This window comes from Panthera onca, chromosome D3 (assembly GCF_046562875.1).
Source record: "Panthera onca isolate mPanOnc1 chromosome D3, mPanOnc1 haplotype 2, whole genome shotgun sequence".
Classification (NCBI taxonomy): domain Eukaryota; kingdom Metazoa; phylum Chordata; class Mammalia; order Carnivora; family Felidae; genus Panthera; species Panthera onca.
The window spans coordinates 89,337,501-89,359,877 of NC_138350.1; the positions used below are offsets into that span (position 1 = coordinate 89,337,501).

The 22,377-nt window shown below is 39.7% G+C and overlaps 1 protein-coding gene across 1 annotated transcript in view; it reads left to right on the plus strand.

Annotated features, from left to right (window-relative positions):
* The window catches only part of ZNF407 (zinc finger protein 407), a 453,180-nt gene that overhangs the window by 270,275 nt on the left and 160,528 nt on the right, over positions 1 to 22,377 (plus strand). Inside the window, exons 6-7 of the mRNA XM_060611858.3 lie at positions 2,711 to 2,794; positions 13,085 to 13,205. Coding sequence (XP_060467841.3) covers positions 2,711 to 2,794; positions 13,085 to 13,205 — 205 coding nt within the window. The remainder of the gene's footprint in view (positions 1 to 2,710; positions 2,795 to 13,084; positions 13,206 to 22,377) is intronic.

Sequence of the window (22,377 nt, forward strand, 5' to 3'; positions counted from 1 at the left end):
TTGCCAAGAATCCTATATTATTGTTAGAAATTATAGGTTAAAAGTTCTTCTGAAGCAGTTTGTGGGAAGCCCAGGCCTCCTTAGCTTCCTTGACAAGGGCGGTGACGATTTAAGGTCTCCAGCCTGCCCTGAGAGATCACTTATATCGAACAGCAGATGAAAAGCCAGTGCAGATGTAATTTATCGTCGGCGTTTCCTTCTAAAGAATAATTGTGGAGACTTGGCTGGATCAATAATATGGATTTTTGTTGTTAGGTCTTGTAGTCTGCACCATAATGAGAGATAGGGGACAGTGGCTGTTTTCTAATAGAAAAGAAAGGATTGGTTTCCGTGTCTTTCTACATTTGAATGCAAAATGGCGCACTTGAAACTAATTCAAGTTGTTAAGAAAAGTCTCTCATTAGATCTCTGCTATCATATAAATATGGCACGTTAAATGAACCCCCTCTATTGAGCGAAATACTATGTTTAGTTTTTTCTTAAAAATGTTCTTTTTGAAAAGTACTCCGATGTCCACTGTCCAACCCTATTGCCTCTACCCCCTCAAAAAGAAAAAAAAAAAGCCAGTGAAATTGAATTTCGGATGAAAAACAAATCAAGCCACCAAGGTAAATATGACGTACAATACATTGCAGACTAACATCCTAAATAAAATTCTGCACTTCAGAAAATCAAGGTCACTAATGTGTCTAGAATCGAATCACATTGAAAATTAATAATTTTGTCTTTGTGCCTATACATATCTTAAAACAGGAAATGGAATAGAACTTAATATGTACGTGCAGCATATGTCCCTGTACAAAACATAAATCTCATGAGGGTTTTCCTGTTCTTCAAAGAAAGATACAGGTCACCAAGAAGTTCATAAATGAGAGGAAGGAATTACAGTTTTCTTGCATCTGAATGTAGGAAGAATACCCTTTCCTCGTTAGAGGTTTCACTAGTTGGAGGGCACAGCACCAGCACTGCCAGTGTGACACCACACGGCACACACGTGTGCTCCGGGGCGTGCCCGGCTGCGACCCGCACACACACCAGAGGTTAGCGCCCACAACATCGCTGCTGAATACAGCGCAGAGAACAGTTTTGCCTCAACGTAGAGTAGTATGTTAATATTAACGAGCAAGTTATTGTATGGGATTTTTAAGAAGTCTACTTTCAGTGTTATTGAACTGATACTACGACTAGTTGGGAAGATTTATATTCCAAATTGATTAAATAATTAAATGGGTGATTATAATTAAACTTTATTCTTCATAGCCATCTACTCTATTCTTTTTTCTTTCTTTTTTTTTTTTTAAATCTTGAAATGATGATGCCAGGGGACAAACTTAACCCCCCCAAAAGATAGGGGAAATATTTAAATTCAACTTTATTTTGTAAATGCTAACAGTGAACATTTTCATATACCATTGGGAAATGAGAGGAAGCATAATTTGGTTTCAAACTCTTCTTTATTACTACATGTTCGTTTAAATGAGAACAGCTACTAATGCTCTCAAGTAAAGGGAAGACTCTTTTGGTTATGGAAGTTATTCTGCCTTCCTAGATGTACTGTTTTGTTTTTTCTAACTTCACAAAGGCAATCACCATTTCCAAAACACATCAAGCTGAATTTCTGTTATGATACGCCAGAACGTTTTAGGACAAAAGCCAGCTGACTCGGGCAAAACCCTTGAAAGACTTGTTGCATTAAACATCTAAATGAGTAAAATACATAAAAATAGATGCAAATGATTTGTTTCATTTCCTGAAAAGTATTTCATGATTCCCCCATATCTACCCACGGTTACCATTTTTATTCTCCTTGGCCCTTCCTCTTGAGCCTTGTGGGGTAAACTTCCCAGCTCGCCAGCACCTACCACCTAAATCTGCTGCAGGAAAACAATAGATCGCATTTATAAACTGTAGGGGAGGATGTTCACTTGTGTGCAAATGCTAAAATGGAATGAGCATTTACACACTTTAAACAAATACTGCGGCTACCAAATCTGTCTCTAGTTGTTGCAGAGGTTTTCAGTCCAGAATTATCATTAAAGATGAATAATTGAAGTTTCTGTACGGTTTCTTTAGCAATCCCTAGACTTCCTTTTTTATGCCATGAAAGTTTGAGAAACATAAACAGCCCTGGATTGTTATTGGTACTGAGTAATGCAGATTTTATTGTTACTTGGGATCTTCAGTATGCTCAAGGAAACCATTTAATTCATATTATTAAGTAGGAAGTCATTAAGGAAGAACCTGATAGAATCAGGTAAAACCAATTCAGTCTCCTCCAGTTGTTGGAAAATTCAATATGCTTTATTTAAGCAGAATCATAGATACTGTATATTAACTATTCCAAGCAATCTTTACTCAGCTCAGAAAGGCCAGATGTATGGGAATTGTAAAAAATCAGGATATGCATAAAAACTGTTCAAGTGCATAAAGCAGCCCCATCTGGAAGACATCTACCAGAAATGAAGTTGTACAAAACCATTCCATTGATAATAAAGCTAATTTTTATGGGTCTGACAAGTATGTAATTATGTTCAGTGGTGCTTTTCAGATTTTATCACAGTCAATAAACCGCAGTGGTAATTTCATTCCCATTTGACATATTTACATGGAAACATTTGATTGGAGGAATTAGTAACCCTGAAAGCCTTGATAGATATGTTTTAATGATCTGTGACCTCCGCAGTCCCTCATCTGTTTATTGTTGCAACAGGCGAGAAGTCGTTCCTGTGTGACCTCTGCGGCTTCGCGGGCGGCACGCGGCACGCCCTCACCAAGCACCGGCGCCAGCACACAGGTCAGTTCGGGCATCCGTCCGTCCGTCCGTCCGCGGCCCTCGATTGCTTGTCTGTTCGGTTTTTGGAAAATCCGTGTACTTGAGGGTCTCCTGAAAACTCTCTTTGAGTAACATGTGAATTCACCTGTTTTTTGCATGTGAAAAGTCGGCCCTCTGTAAATTTGTGTTCGGTAGGAGGACAGAGAGCTTGCGTGGAAAGTGCGAACGCACCAGGCTTCCTCCCTGCAGCCGAGACTTTGCCTGGGGGTGAGGCTGGGGGTTGGTTGCTCTCAGACGTGCCCCCTCCCCTCAGTGTCTCCCTCCGACTTTCCTGTGCTTGCCCCTACCCCGTAGCTGGCTACCTGCTTATCTGCAGCCCCGCCTTCTGGGCTACATCTCCGCCCACCTAACCACCTGGACCCTGGAGCCCACAGTCCCTCGACAGTTGGGGCCAGTGGGTGTGGTTGTAGGGTCATCACCGTATCTGTTCTTGCCGTTAGGAAGGGACAGCAACAGAGAGGGCAACAGAAGTAGATCGTGACATTCAAGAGGATTCGTTTTTATGATGTTTATTCTTTATGATTCAGCAAAATAAAATAGATGCCTTGGTTAGGAACACTTAAGAATGAACAGTTTTAAATATTTAGTAAAATTGATTACTTACTCGGATTTATAAGTAATTATGTTAATAATTATAAGTTCTATGTGTCTGGGACAGTACTGTTATGGCCTTTTCCCCCCTAATTTATTATTTTTTTTGGAGTTGATTTATTTGAGAGAAAGAGATCACGAGGTGGGGAAAGGCAGAGAGAGGAGGACAGAGAATCAAAAGCAGGCTCCACACTCTGTGCTGAGCCCAGACGTGGGGCTCGATCTCACACTTGTGAGATTATGACCTGAGGCAAAATCAAGAGTCAGATGCTTAACCGACTGAGCCACCCAGCAGCCCCTGTCCCTTCTAGTTATTAATAGAACTATTTTATTATCAAAAGTGACCTCGTGTAGATGATAAATCATGTTGGTAACATGGTTTGTAACTAAATGTACTTTTGTGTGGGGGGCCATGACAGGGGTGGTTTGGCCGTTACACTCCCGCTGGCGTGAAATGAAGATACACAAAATACGTTCTGTGGGTACATGTTGGATCTTAATATGTTATATTTAACGGAAAGCCATAGGTAGCTTTAATGCCCAGGGTAGTGTTTTTAAGATCAATGAAAATTAGTGCCATTTCTTCTAGATCTTCAGTTTCTATGATTTCCGTCTCCGTATGAGGTTAGAGTTAGTATTGAGTGTAATTTCCAGTGTTTCACATGATGTTGGAGACACACACTTAACTTTGTAATGTGAAAGCCCATTTCAAGTTTATTGCAGCTACCTACTCTTTTAATCCAGTGACTTAAGAGATGGCAGAAGGGGCCCTGTGGATGGCAGTCATCCTCAGTGGCCATCTTGGAAGTTGAAAGCGTGCGCATGCGGTGAACAGCGTGTTTATCGGTGCCCGAAACGTTCCTATCGGAGTCACTGTTGCTTGGCCGGTCACACCCCACTGTGGCCTGGGGACCAGGAGAGCCTCCTGTGCACCACCTGTGCCAGCCTGGCAGCACTCTCCCCACCCCCTGCAGTGAGGACAGTCGTGCTGTGATCACAGGCGCTTACAGGTGATCGATCACGAAGCCTGCGTTGAGGAGGCACAACTTTATATTTTATGTCAGGTCCAGAGGCTCCTTATTACTTTGCTATTAACTTTATACCATATAGGACAATGTCTCACAGACAGAGGCATCTGTCTTTGTGGCATTTATCTGCCTCTGTGGCACAAATCAAACATGATTCTTTAATACCAAAGTCAGTTCTTAAGACTGTTGGCTTCAGCCAAACAGCTTAGTACAACTCCGTCTACGCCCTTCGCTTTTATGCCGGATTTATAATATTTAAGCAACATGCAACTTTTTTTTCCCCCAAGGCCGGAATTGTGTGGTGCATTTGAAATCTATATTTCTCCGATGTATTCCTCTTTGACATGGTTTACCTTTTTAGCACAGAGTGCCCACGCAAATTACAATCAGCTTGGAAAGGGATAGGTATCAAAAGTGTTCCAAATGGCGTAAATAATTCCCTGCTGCAATACAGACTGTCCAGGGACTGACACAAAACATCTTCCATTTCAAGATTTACTTTTATCACCTGTCAGAGACCCTTGATTCAAGGGCACAGGAGCAAATCCTCACGTGGAGTTGAAGAGTCTTGGCCAGCTTAATAACCACCAGCCTGCCCAAAGGAACGCAAAGTGTGAGTTTCCATGAGGAGTGTGCAGCCTTTTTGACAGATTGTTGACACACAAAGGGCAGTGCTCTATATCCAGAGCCGTTCTGGTGTTCCCCCTCGGATGTTCTTTTACTTCCCCGTCAGAGGTACCTAAGATGCAGAACATTCCTTAATGGTTATTTTGGCCAAGATTGTTGCTCATAAAGGAGAGGGTGAATAGCAACACAATTCAGCGTGCACTGTTATGTCATAAAAGGGGAAATAAGAGGAAAGGACATTCACTTTGTTCTGCTGTTTTGAGTAGGGTGTAGACAGGGAGCCCTACTGACTTAGAGATAGCACTGTTCAAGAGTACTTATTGCCTTACTCTTGGATTTACTCATCCTTCTGGAGTTAGAATGACAAAGGATTCAGAAGGACTGTTCCCAATGCACTAAATCATTTTGATCACTCCTTAACAAGTGTATGACAGTACCTATCTCACTTCAGGCATTAACAAGTATTAGCAAGCTAGAATTCTTATTTGAAATTTGTAGATTTTTTTTTGTCTTCAAATTTTACAACCTAGAAGGTGCATTTATTTCTCTGGCTATATATTGAGACTAAAACAACAACAACAATAAGAAAGAACTACTTCTGTATCTGTATTTCAGAAGGATATTTTCCTAAAGAAATTACTTGAAGGTGGGGCACCTGGGTGCCTCAGTCGGTTAAGCATCCGACTTCGGCTCAGGTCATGATCTCACGGTTCGTGGGTTTGAGCCCCACGTCGGGCTCTGTGCTGACTGCTCAGAGCCCGGAGCCTGCTTCGGATTCTGTGTCTCCCTCTCTCTCTCTGCCCCTCCCCCACACATGCTCTGTCTCTCTTTCTCTTTCTCTCAAATTAAAAATTAAAAAAAAAAAAAAAAAGAAATTACTTGAAGAAATTCCCTGAAATTACCTGAAGAAATTATCATTTATGGATTGAAAAAAAAAATGCCAATTAACATATGTCAGCAGTAGCATTGGGCATGTAACAAGATGAATGAGTTACAAATTAAGCATTATGTACAGATTTCACTGTAGTTTGTATAAATTGACATGGAGTTTGTCTACCAAGAGAGGAGACATGCTTGAGCCTTCTTTACTTATTTGTTAAAGCATAATATTTTATGTAGCATATTTTGGTAGCATTATATTTTTTTCTGTCGGCCTGTATAGAACTCAAAATTTCTTAGTATTACACAATTTAATCTACAGTGGCTCAGTGTTGTCAAGTTGGGTATGAAACGACAACTCATAGTTCACTGCAGTATAATTCTTGCTTAATATGAACTTCAAGGTATTAAAATATTAGAGACTATGACATTTTCATTTAAAAGTGTTTTTTTTTTAAGTTTAAATCATGTCACATAAAAAGTCATAAAAATTTAAATGAAATAAGCTACATTAACCATGTTTTTTAAGTTCTTATGTTAAACCTCCAAACCAAGAAAATGAACTTTAAAGATGACCTTTCATTTATACCACGAACTCAGTGAGTCCATAGTATCACCCTTTACCCTCCTAGATTCCTGCCAACTCTATGAAAAATGGTTAGGTTAAAGATGCCTACCAAGGCTATTAGAATAAACAAGTTAGCAGTGAGTTATGGTGCCACACATTTTCAAACACTAGGTTGAATGGAGTAAGAAGACATCAGGATATATTTGTGTATGTGCTTAATGAAAAAAAATCTTTAAGTAGTTTGACCACTTGAATCCATTATGTTAAAAGTGGAAAATTTACGCTACCTAACTTGACCTCTCATTATATAGCTATAATAATCATGACTGTATTGTATTGGCATAAAGGTACACAGATACATGAATGGAACAGAAGAGATCTATGCCTGTATTTGTCACTTGTTTGAGACCAAGGTACAATATTTAGAGATAAATCTAACAAAGGATGTGCAAAACCCCTACGTTGGAAACTGCAAAATATTGCCAAGAGAAATTAAAGACCCAAGTAGGATGATATACCATGTTCATAGAGTCAGGAGACTCAGATCCCATCAAGCTTCTTCATGTTCTGAAATTGACAAGCAGATTTTAAAATTCATATGGAAATCAACGATCTGAAATAGTCAACTTTGAGGAAGATGAACAAACCTGAGGACTTATACTACCTGACTTTGTGACTTATAAAGCTACAGTAATCGAGTCATTCTGGCATCGGCATCATCAAAGACAAATCTATCAGTGGAATGGAATAGAGATTACATCTACATGGTGAATAGATTTTTTTTTACAAAAGAAAAAAGGCATTTTAATCTTTTTAATATGTAATGATGGAATAATTGGCTATCCTTCCACAGTAAAAATGAACTTTGTTCTACATATCATACCATGTACAAATTTAGCTCAAAACTACTCATATCTAAATGTAAAACTCAAAACTAAATAAAGTCTAGAAGAAAATTTAAGAGAAAAATCTTTGTGAACACAGATTACCAAAGATTTCTTAGATATCACATCAAAAGCCTGATGTGTAAGTGAAAAAAAAACAAAACACGTAGGTTGAAAAATTATAAACTGACAGGTTAATAACTTTATACATTAATTAAATTTTCCTCTTTGAAAGAAACTGTGAAGAGAATGCCAAGGCAAACCAAAGACTGGGGGAAAATACGTGTAAATCACGAATATGATAAAGGATTTGTATTTGTAATATATAAGTTAGAAACACTGTTATAAAGAAACAACCAACCAATTAAAAAGGAGTTGAATGAAGGGTGCCTGAGTGGCTCGGTTCATTGAGTAGCCGACTTTTGATTTGGGCTCAGGTCATGATCCCAGGGTTGTGGGATTGAGCCCTGCACCACTGGGCTCTGCACTGAGCATGGAACTTGCTTCAGATTCTCTCTCTCCCTCTGCCCCTCTCTCCTGCTTGCACATGTGCTCCCTCGCCCTATCAAAAAAAGAAAAGAAAAAAAAAGAAAAGATAAAGGGTTGAAAGATTTGAACAAACATTTCACCAAAGTATATAAATATGTGGCAAAGAAGCACATGGAATCATGAAATGCTCCTCAACGTGATTAGAGAAGTACAGTTTTGAAACATTGATGATACCGTGTCCTGGTGATGATTTGGAGCAGTGGGAACTCTCCTGCACAACTGACAGCAATGTAAAAGGGAGACACCACTTTGGGAAATAATTTGGCAGTTCCTTACAAAGTGAATGTGTACCTTCCCAGTGGCCCAGGCAGCACACTCCTAGGTGTTTGCCCAAGAGAAAAGGAGATGCCTGTCCAAGCAGAGACTTGCACATGAGGATTTATAGCAGCTTTGTTTGTAACACCCAAAAATGAAAACAGCTCGAATGTCCTCGAATGGAGAAACAAATTGAGGCACCTTCATACCGCGGGATGCTACTCTACTACTCAGCAACGGAAACGAATATTTACACCTGGAGTAACACGAGTGAGTCACAAAATAACGCTGACAGGAGGTCAGACGAGAGAGAGCACATACTGTATGTCTCCATGTGTATAAACCTCTGGAAAAATGCTAATATGCGGTGGTGGAAAGCACGTGAGAGTTTGCTTGAGGATGTTCTGCGCCAGAAGAGAGAGAGGGGTACAAGGAACCTTTGGCAGAAGGGTGGCTGTGTTCCTTGTCTTGACTGTGGTGGTAGTTGCGTTCTGCCCGGTATGGTCAGCATAGATACTTCAGAGTGGTGAAACAGTTAACAACACGTGTGTTTTAACGCAGATGGTGCATCACTGTGTGTTTCTGTCGTCCGTGAGAACTGCCGTGTGACCCTCGTGTGCGGTCAAGATGCTCTGCATTGAATTCATTGAGCGATTCGATTCGCTTCTTACAATGACTGTGAAAGTTTTCAGACACCCTTTTGTGGAGGTGCCGATGTTTTTACGACCTGGCATATTCCTGTATCAAATTTGAAGAGGTAGACCTGTTTTCTTTAGCCTTACGTAAGATGAAGATCGTATACCGTCTCAAATGAAAGCAAAACCCACCATCATCATGAAAGTGAATCTTTGTATAAGTCACTTCAGTATAGTTGCATTGTCTATACCAATTTAAGTGACTTGACCAGCAGTTTGGAAACCAAGAACAAAGTTATCCAAGCTGACCTGCGTGACCACTGGATTGGGTGTTATAGTTGAGCCTTATCCTAAGAACAAATGGCTGAAAGGTACAAAAATGCCTCTCAGCTGCAACAATTTGCTCTTCTTTCCATATGGTCTTCTTTTTACAAGAATAAATCGAATATTTCCTTCTAGGATCTATTAAATGGTATCTCTACGTTAAATCGACGATCTGTGTGAAACCACATAATTACTTTGCATCTAAGAAGCTTTGCCTTTACTGATTGGGAGAGCTTGATGAGAACCACCGGTGTGTGTGCACCTTTTTCGTCTTTGTGGTAGGCCAGTGCGCGCCCTTACCCGTGTTCAGGCATTCCTGTTATAGGGTGGCAAAAGCAAGGCCTTGGGCATCCTAAGTCCCTTCCACCTGCTTTGTCTTCTCTAATCCTCACACGTGTCCCGCTCATTTGGTGGTTCTACCCTTCTGATCTTGTCCGGGAGTTGACAGGTAGGGAGCGAAATGTGGCAAAACCTGGTTTGGGACTGCAACCCATGTGGCTTCTTCTGACTCTGCCACCCGAGGCTGCAGGAACAGATAGAACACTGTCAGACGAGACGTGGATGCGCTCAGTTTGCTGTCACCACAGCTCTGGGTAAGGCCGTTATAAACAGGGGGACAAGTTTCTCAACGTTCTGATTTCAAGACACACACAGTTTTGTTGCTCCCTGAATTACGTAGTTTTATACCAACCTAGTTCATACTTTGTTTTCTGCGTAAGTCAGTATCCTTACAAGAGTATTCTAAAACATCAGAATTAAGAAGTGGCAAGTAGAATTATTGAATATATGTAAAATTAATCCGTTCTCTGTGTAAAGTTTCTCAGAAAGGATGTCTCCCGAGAAGAGTATTATTGTATATAATAACTGCTTTGGGGAAGGAAGTGGTCGTGAAGCTTTCTCTAGTTCATCGGTGTCCAACAGAAATGTCATTCATGCAAGCTACACCTGTCATTTTAGGTTTCCTGGCAACCATATTAAAAAATGAAAACGTGGGCGCCTGGGTGGCTCAGTCGGTTAAGTATACAACTTCGGCTCAGGTCACGATCTCACAGATTGTGAGTTTGAGCCCCGCGTCGGGCTCTGTGCTGACAGCTTGGAGCCTGGAGCCTGTTTCGGCTTCCGTGTCTCCCTCCCTCTCTGCCCTTCCCCGCTGGCTCCCTCTCTCTTTCTCTTTCAAAAACAAAATATGAATAAACATTAATTTTTTTTTAAATGAAAAAGTAACTGATGAGATTTTTTTTTTTTAAGTTAACCAAATGTCTGTTCATGTCTTCTGCTCATTTTTTAACTGAACTATTTGTTTTTTGGGTGTTGAGTTTGAGAAGTTCTTTATAGATTTGGGATACTAACCTTTATCTGATATGTCATTTGTAAATGTCTTCTCCCACTCTGTAGGTGGTCTTTTAGTTTTGTTGATTGTTTCCTTTGCTGTGCAGAAGCGTTTTATCTTCATGAAGTCCCAGTAGTTTATTTTTGCTTCTGTTTTCCTTGATTCAAGAGATGCATCGAGTAAGAAGTTGCTCTGGCCAGTGTCAGAGAGGTTGCTGCCTATGTTCTTCTCTAGGATTTTGATGGTTTCCCGTCTCACATTTACGTCTTTCGTCCATTTTGAATTTATCTTTGTATACGGTGTAAGAAAGTGGTCCAGGTTCATTCTTCTGCATGTCGCTGTCCAGTTCTCCCAGCACCATTTGTTGAAGAGACTGTCTTTCTTCCACTGGATGTTCTTTCCTGCTTTGTCGAAGATTAGGTGACCATATGTTATGGGTACATTTCTGGGTGTTCTGTTCTGTTGATCCGTGTGTCTGTTTTTGTGCCAGTACCATACTGTCTTTATCGCTACAGCTTTGTAATTGAATTTGAAGTCTGGGGAATTGTGATACCTCCAGCTTTGCTTTGCTTTTCCAAGATTGCTTTGGTTCTTCAGGGTCTTCTGCGGTTCCATACAAATTCAGAATACACGCATCGACGTTTTTCCAAAGAAGATATCCAGATGGGTAACAGACACGTGAAAAGATGCTTAACATCACTCATCATAAGGGAAATGCAAATCAAAACTACAATGAAATATCACCTCACACCTGTCAGAATGGCTAAAATTAACACAAGAAGCAACAGGTGTTGGCAAGGTTGTGGAAAGGGGGAGCCCTCTTACTCTATTGGTGGGAATGCAAACTGATGCAGCCACTCTGGAAACCAGTATGGAGGTTCCTCAAAGGGTTAAAAACAGAACTACTCCATGCTTCAGCAATTACACTACCAGGTATTTACCCAAAGGATGCAAAAATACTGATTCGAAGGGATACACACACCCCAATGTTTGTAGCAGCACCATTAACAATAGCCAGATTATGGAAAGAGCCCAAATGTCCATCAGCTGATGAATGATAAATAAGATATGGTACAAATATACAATGGAATATTACTCAGCCATAAAATAAAATGAAATCTTGCCACTTGGCAATGATGTGGATGGAGCTAGAGTGTATTATGCTAAGCGAAATATGTCAGAGAAAGACAAATACCGTATGATTTCACTCATTTGTGATATCTAAGAAACAAAACAAATGAAAGTGGGGGGAAAAAGAGAGGCAAACCATAAAATGGACTCTTAACAAAAGAGAACAAATCGGGTTGCCGCAGGGGAAGGTGGGTGGGTGATGGGTAGTAAGGAACGCATTTGTAGGGTTGAGCAACTGGGTGTTGAATTTAAGTGATGAATCACTAAGTTCTACACCTGAAACTAATATTGCACTGTGTGCTAACTAACTAGAATTTAAATAAAAACTTGAAACTGTCAAAGAAATACTTAACTAAATGCATCCCAATTATTACCGTTCCAGCATGAAATCAATATAACATCGTTAGTGACATTTTATTTTTTATGTTCTAGGATTTTGAAATTTTGTATGCATTTTATTTATACTTCTAGTGCATCTCAATCCAGAGGCTACATTTTTATACCAAATTTATGATTCATATGTAGATTGGATAGCACTCTTGAGAAAGTAGATTCACATTCCCAAAGTGTTCTATACAAACTTAAACATTTTTTCTACAGGAGAATCCAGTATCAGTTTTTTAAATTTAAATTTACATTCATTAAAGTTCAATAGCCCCATTTCAAGTGCTCACCAGCCACTGTAGCTAGTACAGTTAAAAACTAAGATTTGATGGTTTCTTTGAATGAGTGTGTGTGCGGAGGAGGGGTGGTTAACACAGAGAAAGTTATCAATCAAAGGACTGGCCTTGAGTGGAGTGTAAGCCCTTGAACCAACTGCTGGGTAAAATGTCTGCGTAGGTAGAGCTGTTCTGTCCACACAAGGGAGTGCTGTTAAGTACTATTTTACATGTTTCTTTGAGGTTTCTTTCTGAGGTGATCTCTTATTCAACTTTAGTGAACTGTAATTTCTCCTTACTTCTATCAGTTTTTTTTTAAATAGGTATCAATTTTTAGCTGTATTTTTTTCTTCATATTTAACTTTAAGATTTTAGTTAAGTTGTATGCTGCATTTTCAAAAAATATCTCTGTTATATGCTTTTTCATGGTTTCATCCTCACTGAGATTTTTATGATGGGCTCTGGTGTAACATAGTTTCTTAAATGACTCCAAATACGGTGCTGGAACAGGCTGTAATTTAGATTTCTGTTTGTGTAAGTTACATTTGAACTACATAAGGTATACCTTGTTTCCATTCAAATACAGAAATAAAAAAATCAGTGATATCTTCTAAGTTTCTCACTCCGAGAATGAATATTCACATGTCCCAAGTGTGAGCAGTCGATTAACCTATCTTCTTAACATTTATATGGAAAGAAGTTTCCTTTTTCATTGTCAGTAACAGGTTTAGCCTTTCATTTCCAGTTTTTTTAATAAGTATTCATGTACAACATTGCTTTATGTTTTGCAGGAGAAAAACCCTTCAAGTGCGATGAGTGTAACTTTGCCTCCACAACCCAGTCTCATCTGACTCGACACAAGCGGGTGCACACGGGGGAAAAACCCTACAGATGCCCCTGGTGCGACTACAGGTAATGCTTTCAGTGCTTGGCAAGTGGACTCAAGTGGGTCACCCTGGCAGATTCACCGTGAAAGAACAGTTTTTCTGATCAGCGCGAGTTAGCCCAGCTTTTTAGGTTGGGGGTGATGTCACCATCTAATTCTAGTGACTACTTTTAAAATTCTTTTCCGAGTTCTTGTCCGTTTTTTATAGTCTTAACACTTAGGGTTTATCATCCTTTGTGCATCTGAATTTCAAGTGATTTATTTCCTTGCCCAAGTGAGGCACGGTTCCGTTGAATCGGTCGTTCAGGGCGTGTGGCACCTTGTCTCCAATGAGTGAAGCGCGTTTAGGCGACGAAGACGAGCAGTGTCTCCCGCCTTTAAGCATATTGTAGCGTAATAGGTGGCCGGTAGTATGTCTGCGTAATCACAACACGGATTTCACTGAGGAAAGTGAAAGGCCAGGGGCGTCCCTAGAGAAGGAACAGGACGCCCTACTCGAGAGAGCATTTCACCCAGGGCTCGAAGAACGGGTAAAAGTCCCGGTCCCGTGGGTGTGGTACCGGTGTGCAGGAGGCGGGGGTGGCTGTAGCCTTTTCTGGCTGAAAGCGTCAGAGAGGCCACGCGTGCTCAGTCCCCTCCCTCGGCTGCTCGGTGGCTGAGGGATGTCTGCCGCCCTGCACGGTTACTCTGCAGCCGCCGCAAAGCCTAGATGCCAGAAGTCTGAGACGGATGCGGGCAACGGCACATAATCCCATTTTACCGTAAGATGTGTGTGCAGAGTGCAGCGTGAGAAGCCAAGTGGGAAGTGGAGCTTGCAGCCCGATCAACCTGCAGCGGGACCCGCGGGAGGGAGTTCAGGGCACGTTAGGTGGTCGGTCGGACCCCACGGACTTCGCGGGCAGCCGGACTGTGAAGCCGGAGCCACTGTGTGAGCGCCTTCTCCATCCTGGAGCCGAGGACCTCTCGGACCCCGCTACACGTGATGACCGGAAACACTGAGGGTGGTCCTTGCACCGCAGCCCGCTGTGTTAAGCGTTAGCACGTGTACCTTGAGGTGAAGCCTTCGTTGAAAAAGACACTTTTGTATTCCTGTGGATGTAGCCTCTGCATTCAGTAAATATATTGCCATAATCTCTATTATTTCCCTCATTATTGCGTTAAGTTTTATGTGAAAGGTCATTTAATAGTACAGAGATATTACCGATATATTTCATTCATTAATTATTCATTCATTCAACATTTTATGAGTTCTGTCTTTGCTTAGCACTGGATTGGTGTTTCTTGGAAGTTTGGTAAAGCAGAGATCCAGTTAGAGGTAGACATACACGTTTTAAGGTGGTGATAGGAGTTGCTTAAAAAAATAAGCACTTTGAATGTTCTTTTCCTTATTTAAGAGGTCATACTATGTAGTTGCATTCTCTGTAAAACACAGAAAAGCAATTAGAAAAATTGTAAAAATTTCCCTTAATTATCACTTTTAGCTATTGGTATTATATCTTTATAGTTTGTATGCGTTAGATTTGCGTTGTTTTGGAGGCTTTTTTTGTTTCTTATAAATTTTATTTTTCATACTTAACAAATTGTAACTACCTTTCTGTTTCATTCATCTAGTATAACTGTGGTTTTCGAACTGTTACTTTTCTTTATCTTAAGAAAGAGACTGCAAGCAGGGAAGGGGAAGAAACAGAGAGAGAGAGAGAGAGAGAGAGAGAGAGAGAGAGAGAGGGAGGGAGAGAGAGAGAGAGAGAGAGAGAGAATCCCAAGTAGGCTCCGCACGGTCAGCACAGAGCCCAACCCAGGGCTTGATCTCATGAACCATGAGATCATGACCTGAGCTAAAACCACGAGTCGGACCCTTAACCCACTGAGCCCCCCAGGTGCCCCTCAAACTGTTACTTGTAGGTAGCAGAACTGTTATTTCAAACAGGATCATGTTCACATCCCATATATAAAATAGATAAGAGTGTTTTTTACCCCTTATAAATAGATTTCATAGTTAAATCTGTAATATTTACTTACAATATTAAAAAATCATCATACAATACTGTTTTGACAAGCAGAAACATTTCAGACAGAGGAGTTACTTCAGCAGTAGTTGTTGGGTTAGCCTTGTCCATTTTACGTCCTCATTCTGGGTTAAGCAGGAGGGTGTAGTCGAGAGCCAAGCTCCAGAGGAACTGACCCAGCAGGCACGGACATCCTTCACCTCTGAGCTGCCCCTTGCTCCTTCACAAATGTGGGTAATGAGAATAGCAGGGGTGTTGTTCATTTAGAGGAGGGGCACTTAGACAGACTTCCCTGGCCGCGCCTGGCTGAGATACCAGAACCCCGGGTTTCCTCTCGTCTCAGATTAGACCTTTGAACGGTTACACCTTGTAATCTCACGATAGTGTTCAGTGAGGCAGTGCAAGAGTTTCGATGCCCTGAGAGTCTTTGGTGTGTTGAAGTGTATTTATAACACATGTCATAATGGATTTTTTTCCCCAGTTTTTGAATTTGTTAAAAATACGTTGAATCCAAAATCAGTTGTTGGATAATTGCTGAAGTACCTTAGAATTTCAAGTGCCTCATTTGAAAATTACTCTTCTCTTAGTATAAACCTAATACTGGCATAGCTCTGAGTTAGATGAATATACAATAGTCACTTTATTAAGTTTTTAGACATTTGGGCCATTTTTGGTTTTTCCTTTGAAAATGCTTATTCCCAAATCTTTATGCATATCTTATGCATGATCTTCTAAAACAAATTCCTGGACGTGGGACTTATGGCTTTCAATAATAGTATGACTACAATGGTTGGGACTTGAATATTGTCTCTCCGGTAAGTACTGTGTTTTGGTAGACTCTTAAGTCTTCGTATGCTTAAACATTGCAATGTTCTTCAGGTTTCTTGATACGAAACTGTGTTACACTTTTGCTGAGCTTGAAGTTCTACTACCTGTCCCGTGTGCAAGTGACCTCCCCGACGCCCTATCCCTTCCACTTAGAAGTGCATCTGAGCCAGCCGGGCCCCATCTGTCGGACACCTCCATCAGCCACTGTGTGCAAAAGGAGATTGTGTTTTCTAAGAATATTGTCACCGTCCCGTGAATTAATACTCAGGACACTTAAATCTAATGATCTATCAAATTTCCTTGAGAAGTGTTTGAAATTCTTGATACAAGGGTAGTTTCATCTTAAAACTTGAAAAGAATTTGATTATTATTGACAGTTAGTAGTTTCAGTGCTTTCTGTTCGTGTGACAGTTTTATCAATCTTGATATGGTTAGGTCTGCTTTCCCTCGTGAACAGAAGACAAGTGAACCTTGCCTAGGAATACAAAACCTTGCAGACACATGAATAGTGATGTTAGGGACTATGAACGAAATATAGAATTTACAGCAGATACCGTTGTTTTCTTGTTGATGAACAAAAGACTTAAAAATGAGCAGACAGGTAAGTTCACAATAATCGTTTTGGTTGCATAGCATAGTAAGTAGGAAATGCTTACCATATCTATCTTACAACAACAAGGAGAATATCTTTTTTCACAGGATAGATAAATTTGAGTGTGTAGATTTCCAGAGAATAAAAATACCTATAAGATAATCACATATTTCAAAGAAGATACTGTTATCTTTGTCTTGATTCTTCCCATAATACGTTATTGCTTAAAATACTTCAATATTTTTTTCCCCATTTAGATCTTTATTCTTAATGTAGAGAGATAAAAATTATTCCTTAATGTAGATAGATAAAAAATTATGTCTATCTTTGTCGTTATTAACACTTATTTGCAGGTAAAGTTACCATTGTTGGAAACTGAACTATTATTTGAGTTTTACTTGAAAGTATATTTTTATTATATAAATGGAATATTAGTGAAGAAATAGTTGTAGTTATAATTATTCATGAAAAATGTGAATATAGATTTGTTTACAGAAGAATTTTATAATTGGTCTTTTGAACCTGGGGCTATTTTTCAAGTTTGCATTATTAATTTAGGCAATGACATCTCATTCTATTCAGATGTAAACATGTACTCCTCTCCTAAGCTTTTACTGTTGAAAATATCCAAAAGTCTAATCCATTACAAATCAGTATATTCCATCATTACTCTGTAACTTCTTCATCATTAATTACTATTCATTAATTTCAGAGCATAAATTTGGATTCATGGCACACTGTTCTGCCATGTTATCTATGCAGCAAATTCTTAAGATGTGTTTCTACGTTAAATGGAAACAGTCTAGCAGTTTTCTGTATTTTTATTTCCCTTTGTTAGGTATTAGTTGTCACTTCTGTGTTACAAAATAGAAAACCTTTAAAATGTTACAGTAAGTACTGTTTCTAAAAATATAAATCCTTATTTCCCCATAGAATTTATTAATATCAAACTATGTTCTGTTTCACTGGTAAGACTGGCTCTCACAAAAAAAAATAGATGGCTATTATTGGGCTTTCTTTTATGTGAAACTTCTCATTGGCTTCTGTTTTTGATTTAGGATTTGCGGGGGGAAATACAATAAATGTATACTAAACATCAAACCACTGATAAGTCATGAGAACTAAGACAAAAGGCTACCTGCAGTATTAAAAATATTAAGAATAATCATATATTATACTTTAAATGCCACTTAGCAAATTAAAGAAAACTAAAACGGCAAGTGAAACTCTGGCAATTTGATCATTTACGTATTGTGTCCCTGTAACGGATCTTGGAATAACTTAAGTGTTCCCTATGATTGCTTTTGGCCAGAGTTTTCCTCAACTGTATAATGTAGATTTCTAGTCTTACACACATTCTTTAAAAAAAATGTTTTACTCTTCTGTTTTTCATTTTATTTACTATTCTTATTATTTTTTAAGTTACTCAAAATTATAATCCTAATAGAAATATGATATATCATGTTGCTGTGGAATAAAATCTACAATTCCTGCCTCAGATTAAAGATCACTCTGTTGTTTGCTAAACTTGTAGCAAATACGCTTGGATTTTTTCACCCCTAATTGTTGGTTTACTTACATGTTGGCCAGTGTACCCCACAGAAGTCATTAATACATAAGATTTTGATCTCAAGATTTTTCTTTCCTGTCTGGGTGAGGGGGAGGCTCAGAATATTTAATGCAGTATTTAACCAAGGACGAGGTGGTATCTCAACTAGAAATGGGCTCCTTGTGAAACTCCTTAAAATCTCTTTTATTACCCCTGTAAATATTTTCCTTAGTATTTTTTATAATTAAATTCAGTAAGTTTTCACACATGTGACTGGAGTAGAGAAAACTCGCCATTTGTCACAGCCATTTGAAATATGTTTTCTGTCTTAGAAAATATTCGTCAAAAATATTTTTAGTTGATTTCTGTCTTAATTTTACAAGATGCTGGAAGCATTTTTTAGGTCGTTTTACGATGCAGGGACAGAAGATTGTATTCTTAATAATTATATCCCCTTAAAGTTTGAATTAATTTTTCAAACATGCATTTCTATGAAGAGTCTCAGTTATGAAAATTTGTTTCAGGTCTTAGATAATATTATGCATTTGTATGTAATGTTGCTGTGTAAATACTTTATGTTTATTATGCATAATTAAATAATGAGACAGACTACCTTGGTTATCATGGCATTAAGAATTCAGTGTGCAGTGGTTCTCATTGTTCTTACCTTCGACTTACTCCAGCAGCATCCTGAGCTAAGGAGGCCAACTCCACAGGGGATAATTTTCTCCTTTTGGATGATCTCTTCTGAGAGTCTCAATTTTCCTTTGGCTTCCTGTGCGGGTTCCCAGGTTGTACCAGGAGAAGCAGTGGCTAGAGCAAACTTGGATTTGCCCTGAATAATGACAAGAAACAAAGGCAGGTGTTGGTCTACGTAGCCGAACATCATCTATAGCGAGAGAGAAGTGCAGTGGTACACACCCAACGAACAGCGCGCGTTGTTTCGTTAGAAAAATCAGAGGTAGCATTCGCTCCTTAGGGGTGACTGTGACGTTCTCAGAGAATAACGACACTGCATAAATGTGATCAAATGAAAATATCTAGTGTTCATGCTGGATAAAGTTTATATTTACAGAACTTTGATTAATGCCACAAGCCTAGCTATATCGGAACAGACTTTAAATCAAAACTGTTTTTGTCAGTGAGTTAAGCCAGAGAAAGGCTAATCCTGCATGATATCACTTATATATGGAATCATAAAAAAAAGAAAAAAGTAAAAGACAAACTCGTAGAAACAGAGAACAGAAAAGTGGTTTCCGGGGGCTGAGCACGGGGGGCGGTAAACAAGGGGGCAGAGACTGGTTTTTAAAAGGGTGCAGACTTTCAGTTACAAGAAGAGGAAGGTCTGAGGACCTAACGTAAAACATAGCGACTGTTTTTGATAAGACTGTTGTATCATTGAAATTAGCTAATAGAGTAGGGCTTAAATGTTCTCACCAAAATTTTTTTTAAAAAGTACTATTTTTAAAAAAAAAAGTACCGGTGAATACTGTCTCATTATTTCATTTACCTCAAATCGGTCGTCTCTATATTCTACTCTATTGTAACTGCTGATCCAGATAAGGGAGTAAAACACAAAGGTACTTAGACTGAAAGTCTCGTTTGGGAGCCTAGAAATCCAGCGACCAGACTTTTCGTAGCATGATGCCAGTTGCAAGGCTTTCTTCCTCGTGTGCTGACCTGGAAGGCGAGCGCGCCCCGGTGACTCCGCACGGTTCAGCTAATCACAGGCAGAGGTCAGCGGCGTGGCTGGCGTGTGAAGCCATGTTTGGTCGGGGGCAAGTATCGGTGCTGCTGGGGGGTTCCTCGTGGCGCACGTCGAGACGACAGCTGTGATGGGCTTGTACTGTCTTTCACGTGGAGGCCATGTTGGCGGTAAGCTTACCTGGGGCTTTTGAGGGCTTGTCCTGCGAAATGACCTCAATGGATCTTCTTTTCAGATTTTCCATAGTGGATTGAGAAAGTTGCGCTCTATGTTAATGTATTCTTTTTTTGCCTACTGTTTTTATCTGTCTCGGCAGGAACTGAATTCTGTCTGTACAAGTATCTTCTCTTTTTCCATGACCGTTTTATTAGTGATCTCTTTTTTAATCTCAGTGGTTCTAATTGTGGTCTTGATTTAGTTTTGTATTTTCTGTACTGTTTAGGTCTGGTGTTACTTTTGTACACAGCGTGTGTTATTCAGACTTTCCTTCCCTGCCCGGTAGCACCCAAGCACATAGGCTTTTTAAATTTTTGTTCCGGCCTGACAGGCCCTGTCCCAAGGCAGCACAAGTCTTTTTTTTATATCAGGCCTTTAGTTAATGTGGGTAAATTTTCATCTAACAAAGCTCATTCGAGTAAGAGAAAATCTGTGGACTTTTAAACAAATAGATTCCATAGCACTAAAAATTACGATTTTGTTCAGATGTCTTTAAAAGGGGGAAAAACACTGAGATAATTTGTTCTGCTTATCATACGAGTAAGTTGTTTTGTTTGTGGATGAGGCTGAAATAAGCATTGAGATCGCAGATTAATTAGAAGAGCCATTTTGAACACAAAGTGACCACAGATTCCCTCTGCTATCTCTTCAAGTAGAATCTACACAAACATGTTTATCTAACCTGCTGTTGCCGAATCCCAAATCCAGTCATTATAAAAGGACCAAAGCTATCTTTGGGGATGGTCTTTCTACAAGGAATTACTATGGACAGTCCCCTGGGTGGTAGTTAGATATATGTGTATATATTGTGGCAGAAAGTAAGGCCTTCGAGATGAAAAAAATAGAAAATATTTTTTTGGGCTATAGTCTCTTGCATAATAAGTTATTCCTCAGACATTAGAGCTATTATCACACAACAAAACACTCTGCTGTGTAACTATCTATATCTCCTAGCGTCAGAGGCTCACACACAGTAGCTGATTAGGGAAAACTCTGTAATCACCAGGAGGGGCTGACAAGAGTCAGTAGAACATGAGGCACATCTTCCAGCGTAGTATTGGGTTTCACAGCCTCAGCTGTGGCTGGAGGAGAAAGGAACCAAACAATATTAACATAGCTGTGAAGGGCCTGGAAGTTGGACCAGGGTCACTAGTTCAACGGGAATGATAACACAGTCATTCTATCATTTTCTGTTGTTTTCACAGATTCTGAAATATTGCTGTGCTAGGGCCTGTATAAACAAGTGGGGGAGAAAGAAAGACTTGAAACATTTAGAAAGGGGTGATGCGGTAGTTTCTATGAGGTGCAAGTAACCTGGCTCCTGTATCCACGTACCTTCTGTACCCTGAACCTGCCTCCGTGGAGGAGGGTGTTGGCCTACAGTGCGGAAGGACGTACGTGCGTGTGCTCTGCCTTTACTTTAAGAAGGTCTCTACAAATGAGACGACGTCGGTATTTTCTTAATTAGAGAATGTGATGCAAACTGTTGGCTTTCTCCTATTTGTGAGAAGTAGCAGGTTTGTGAGAAGTTCTAGAATGAATAATACCCGTAAAGTTTCTTTTAGACAGCGATAACTTCCATCTTCCTTCCTACGGAGCTACCAGCCAGCTGAAGTAGAAATAAACCTGTTACTCTGTAGAATCTGTTACTCTGTGACATAATGTGTAACCTGATACTTCCCCCCCACCCCTCCCCCCCACACACAGGGAATTTAAACCTAATGTTAACCCTTACTTATGCCCCTTCAAGTTTAATTCCTTACTCTTCATTATTTCAACTTGAAACTTGCTAACCAACCCACATCCCTCCTTTCATATCTTTTGGAGATCTCTCACTAAGGTTCAAATGTTTGTTAGTTGACTGTGCTTGGCTCTTTCTTTCCTCGATATGTTTTGTTTCTTCATCGTTAAGTTACATGTGTAACAAACATATGAAATGTCATAAAACAAATTAGAATTTTCCCACCGAGAGAAAATGTGGCAGATTTTTAGTTGTTGTGCGTAAATCAGTCTCTGAGATTGTGTTATTGGGGGTAAGAAGTGGTTGACAGTTAAGTTTGACAGATTTTTGTTCTAAAAACTTCAGATAGCTTTAATTTTAGTTTAAGATTCTGTTCGGTTTTCTACTCCCAAATTATACTTTTCATTTGACTTTATCTGGTTACTTCGGCCAACCCGGAGTGTCGGGCACATGGACCGGGTGGTGAGGGACAGGGAGAGTCCGCCTGGGTAGCTGGAGTTTTACCCCAAAGGCCAGTGAAGAATTTTAAGAAGGAAAGGGACATACATTTTGTTGTTCAAA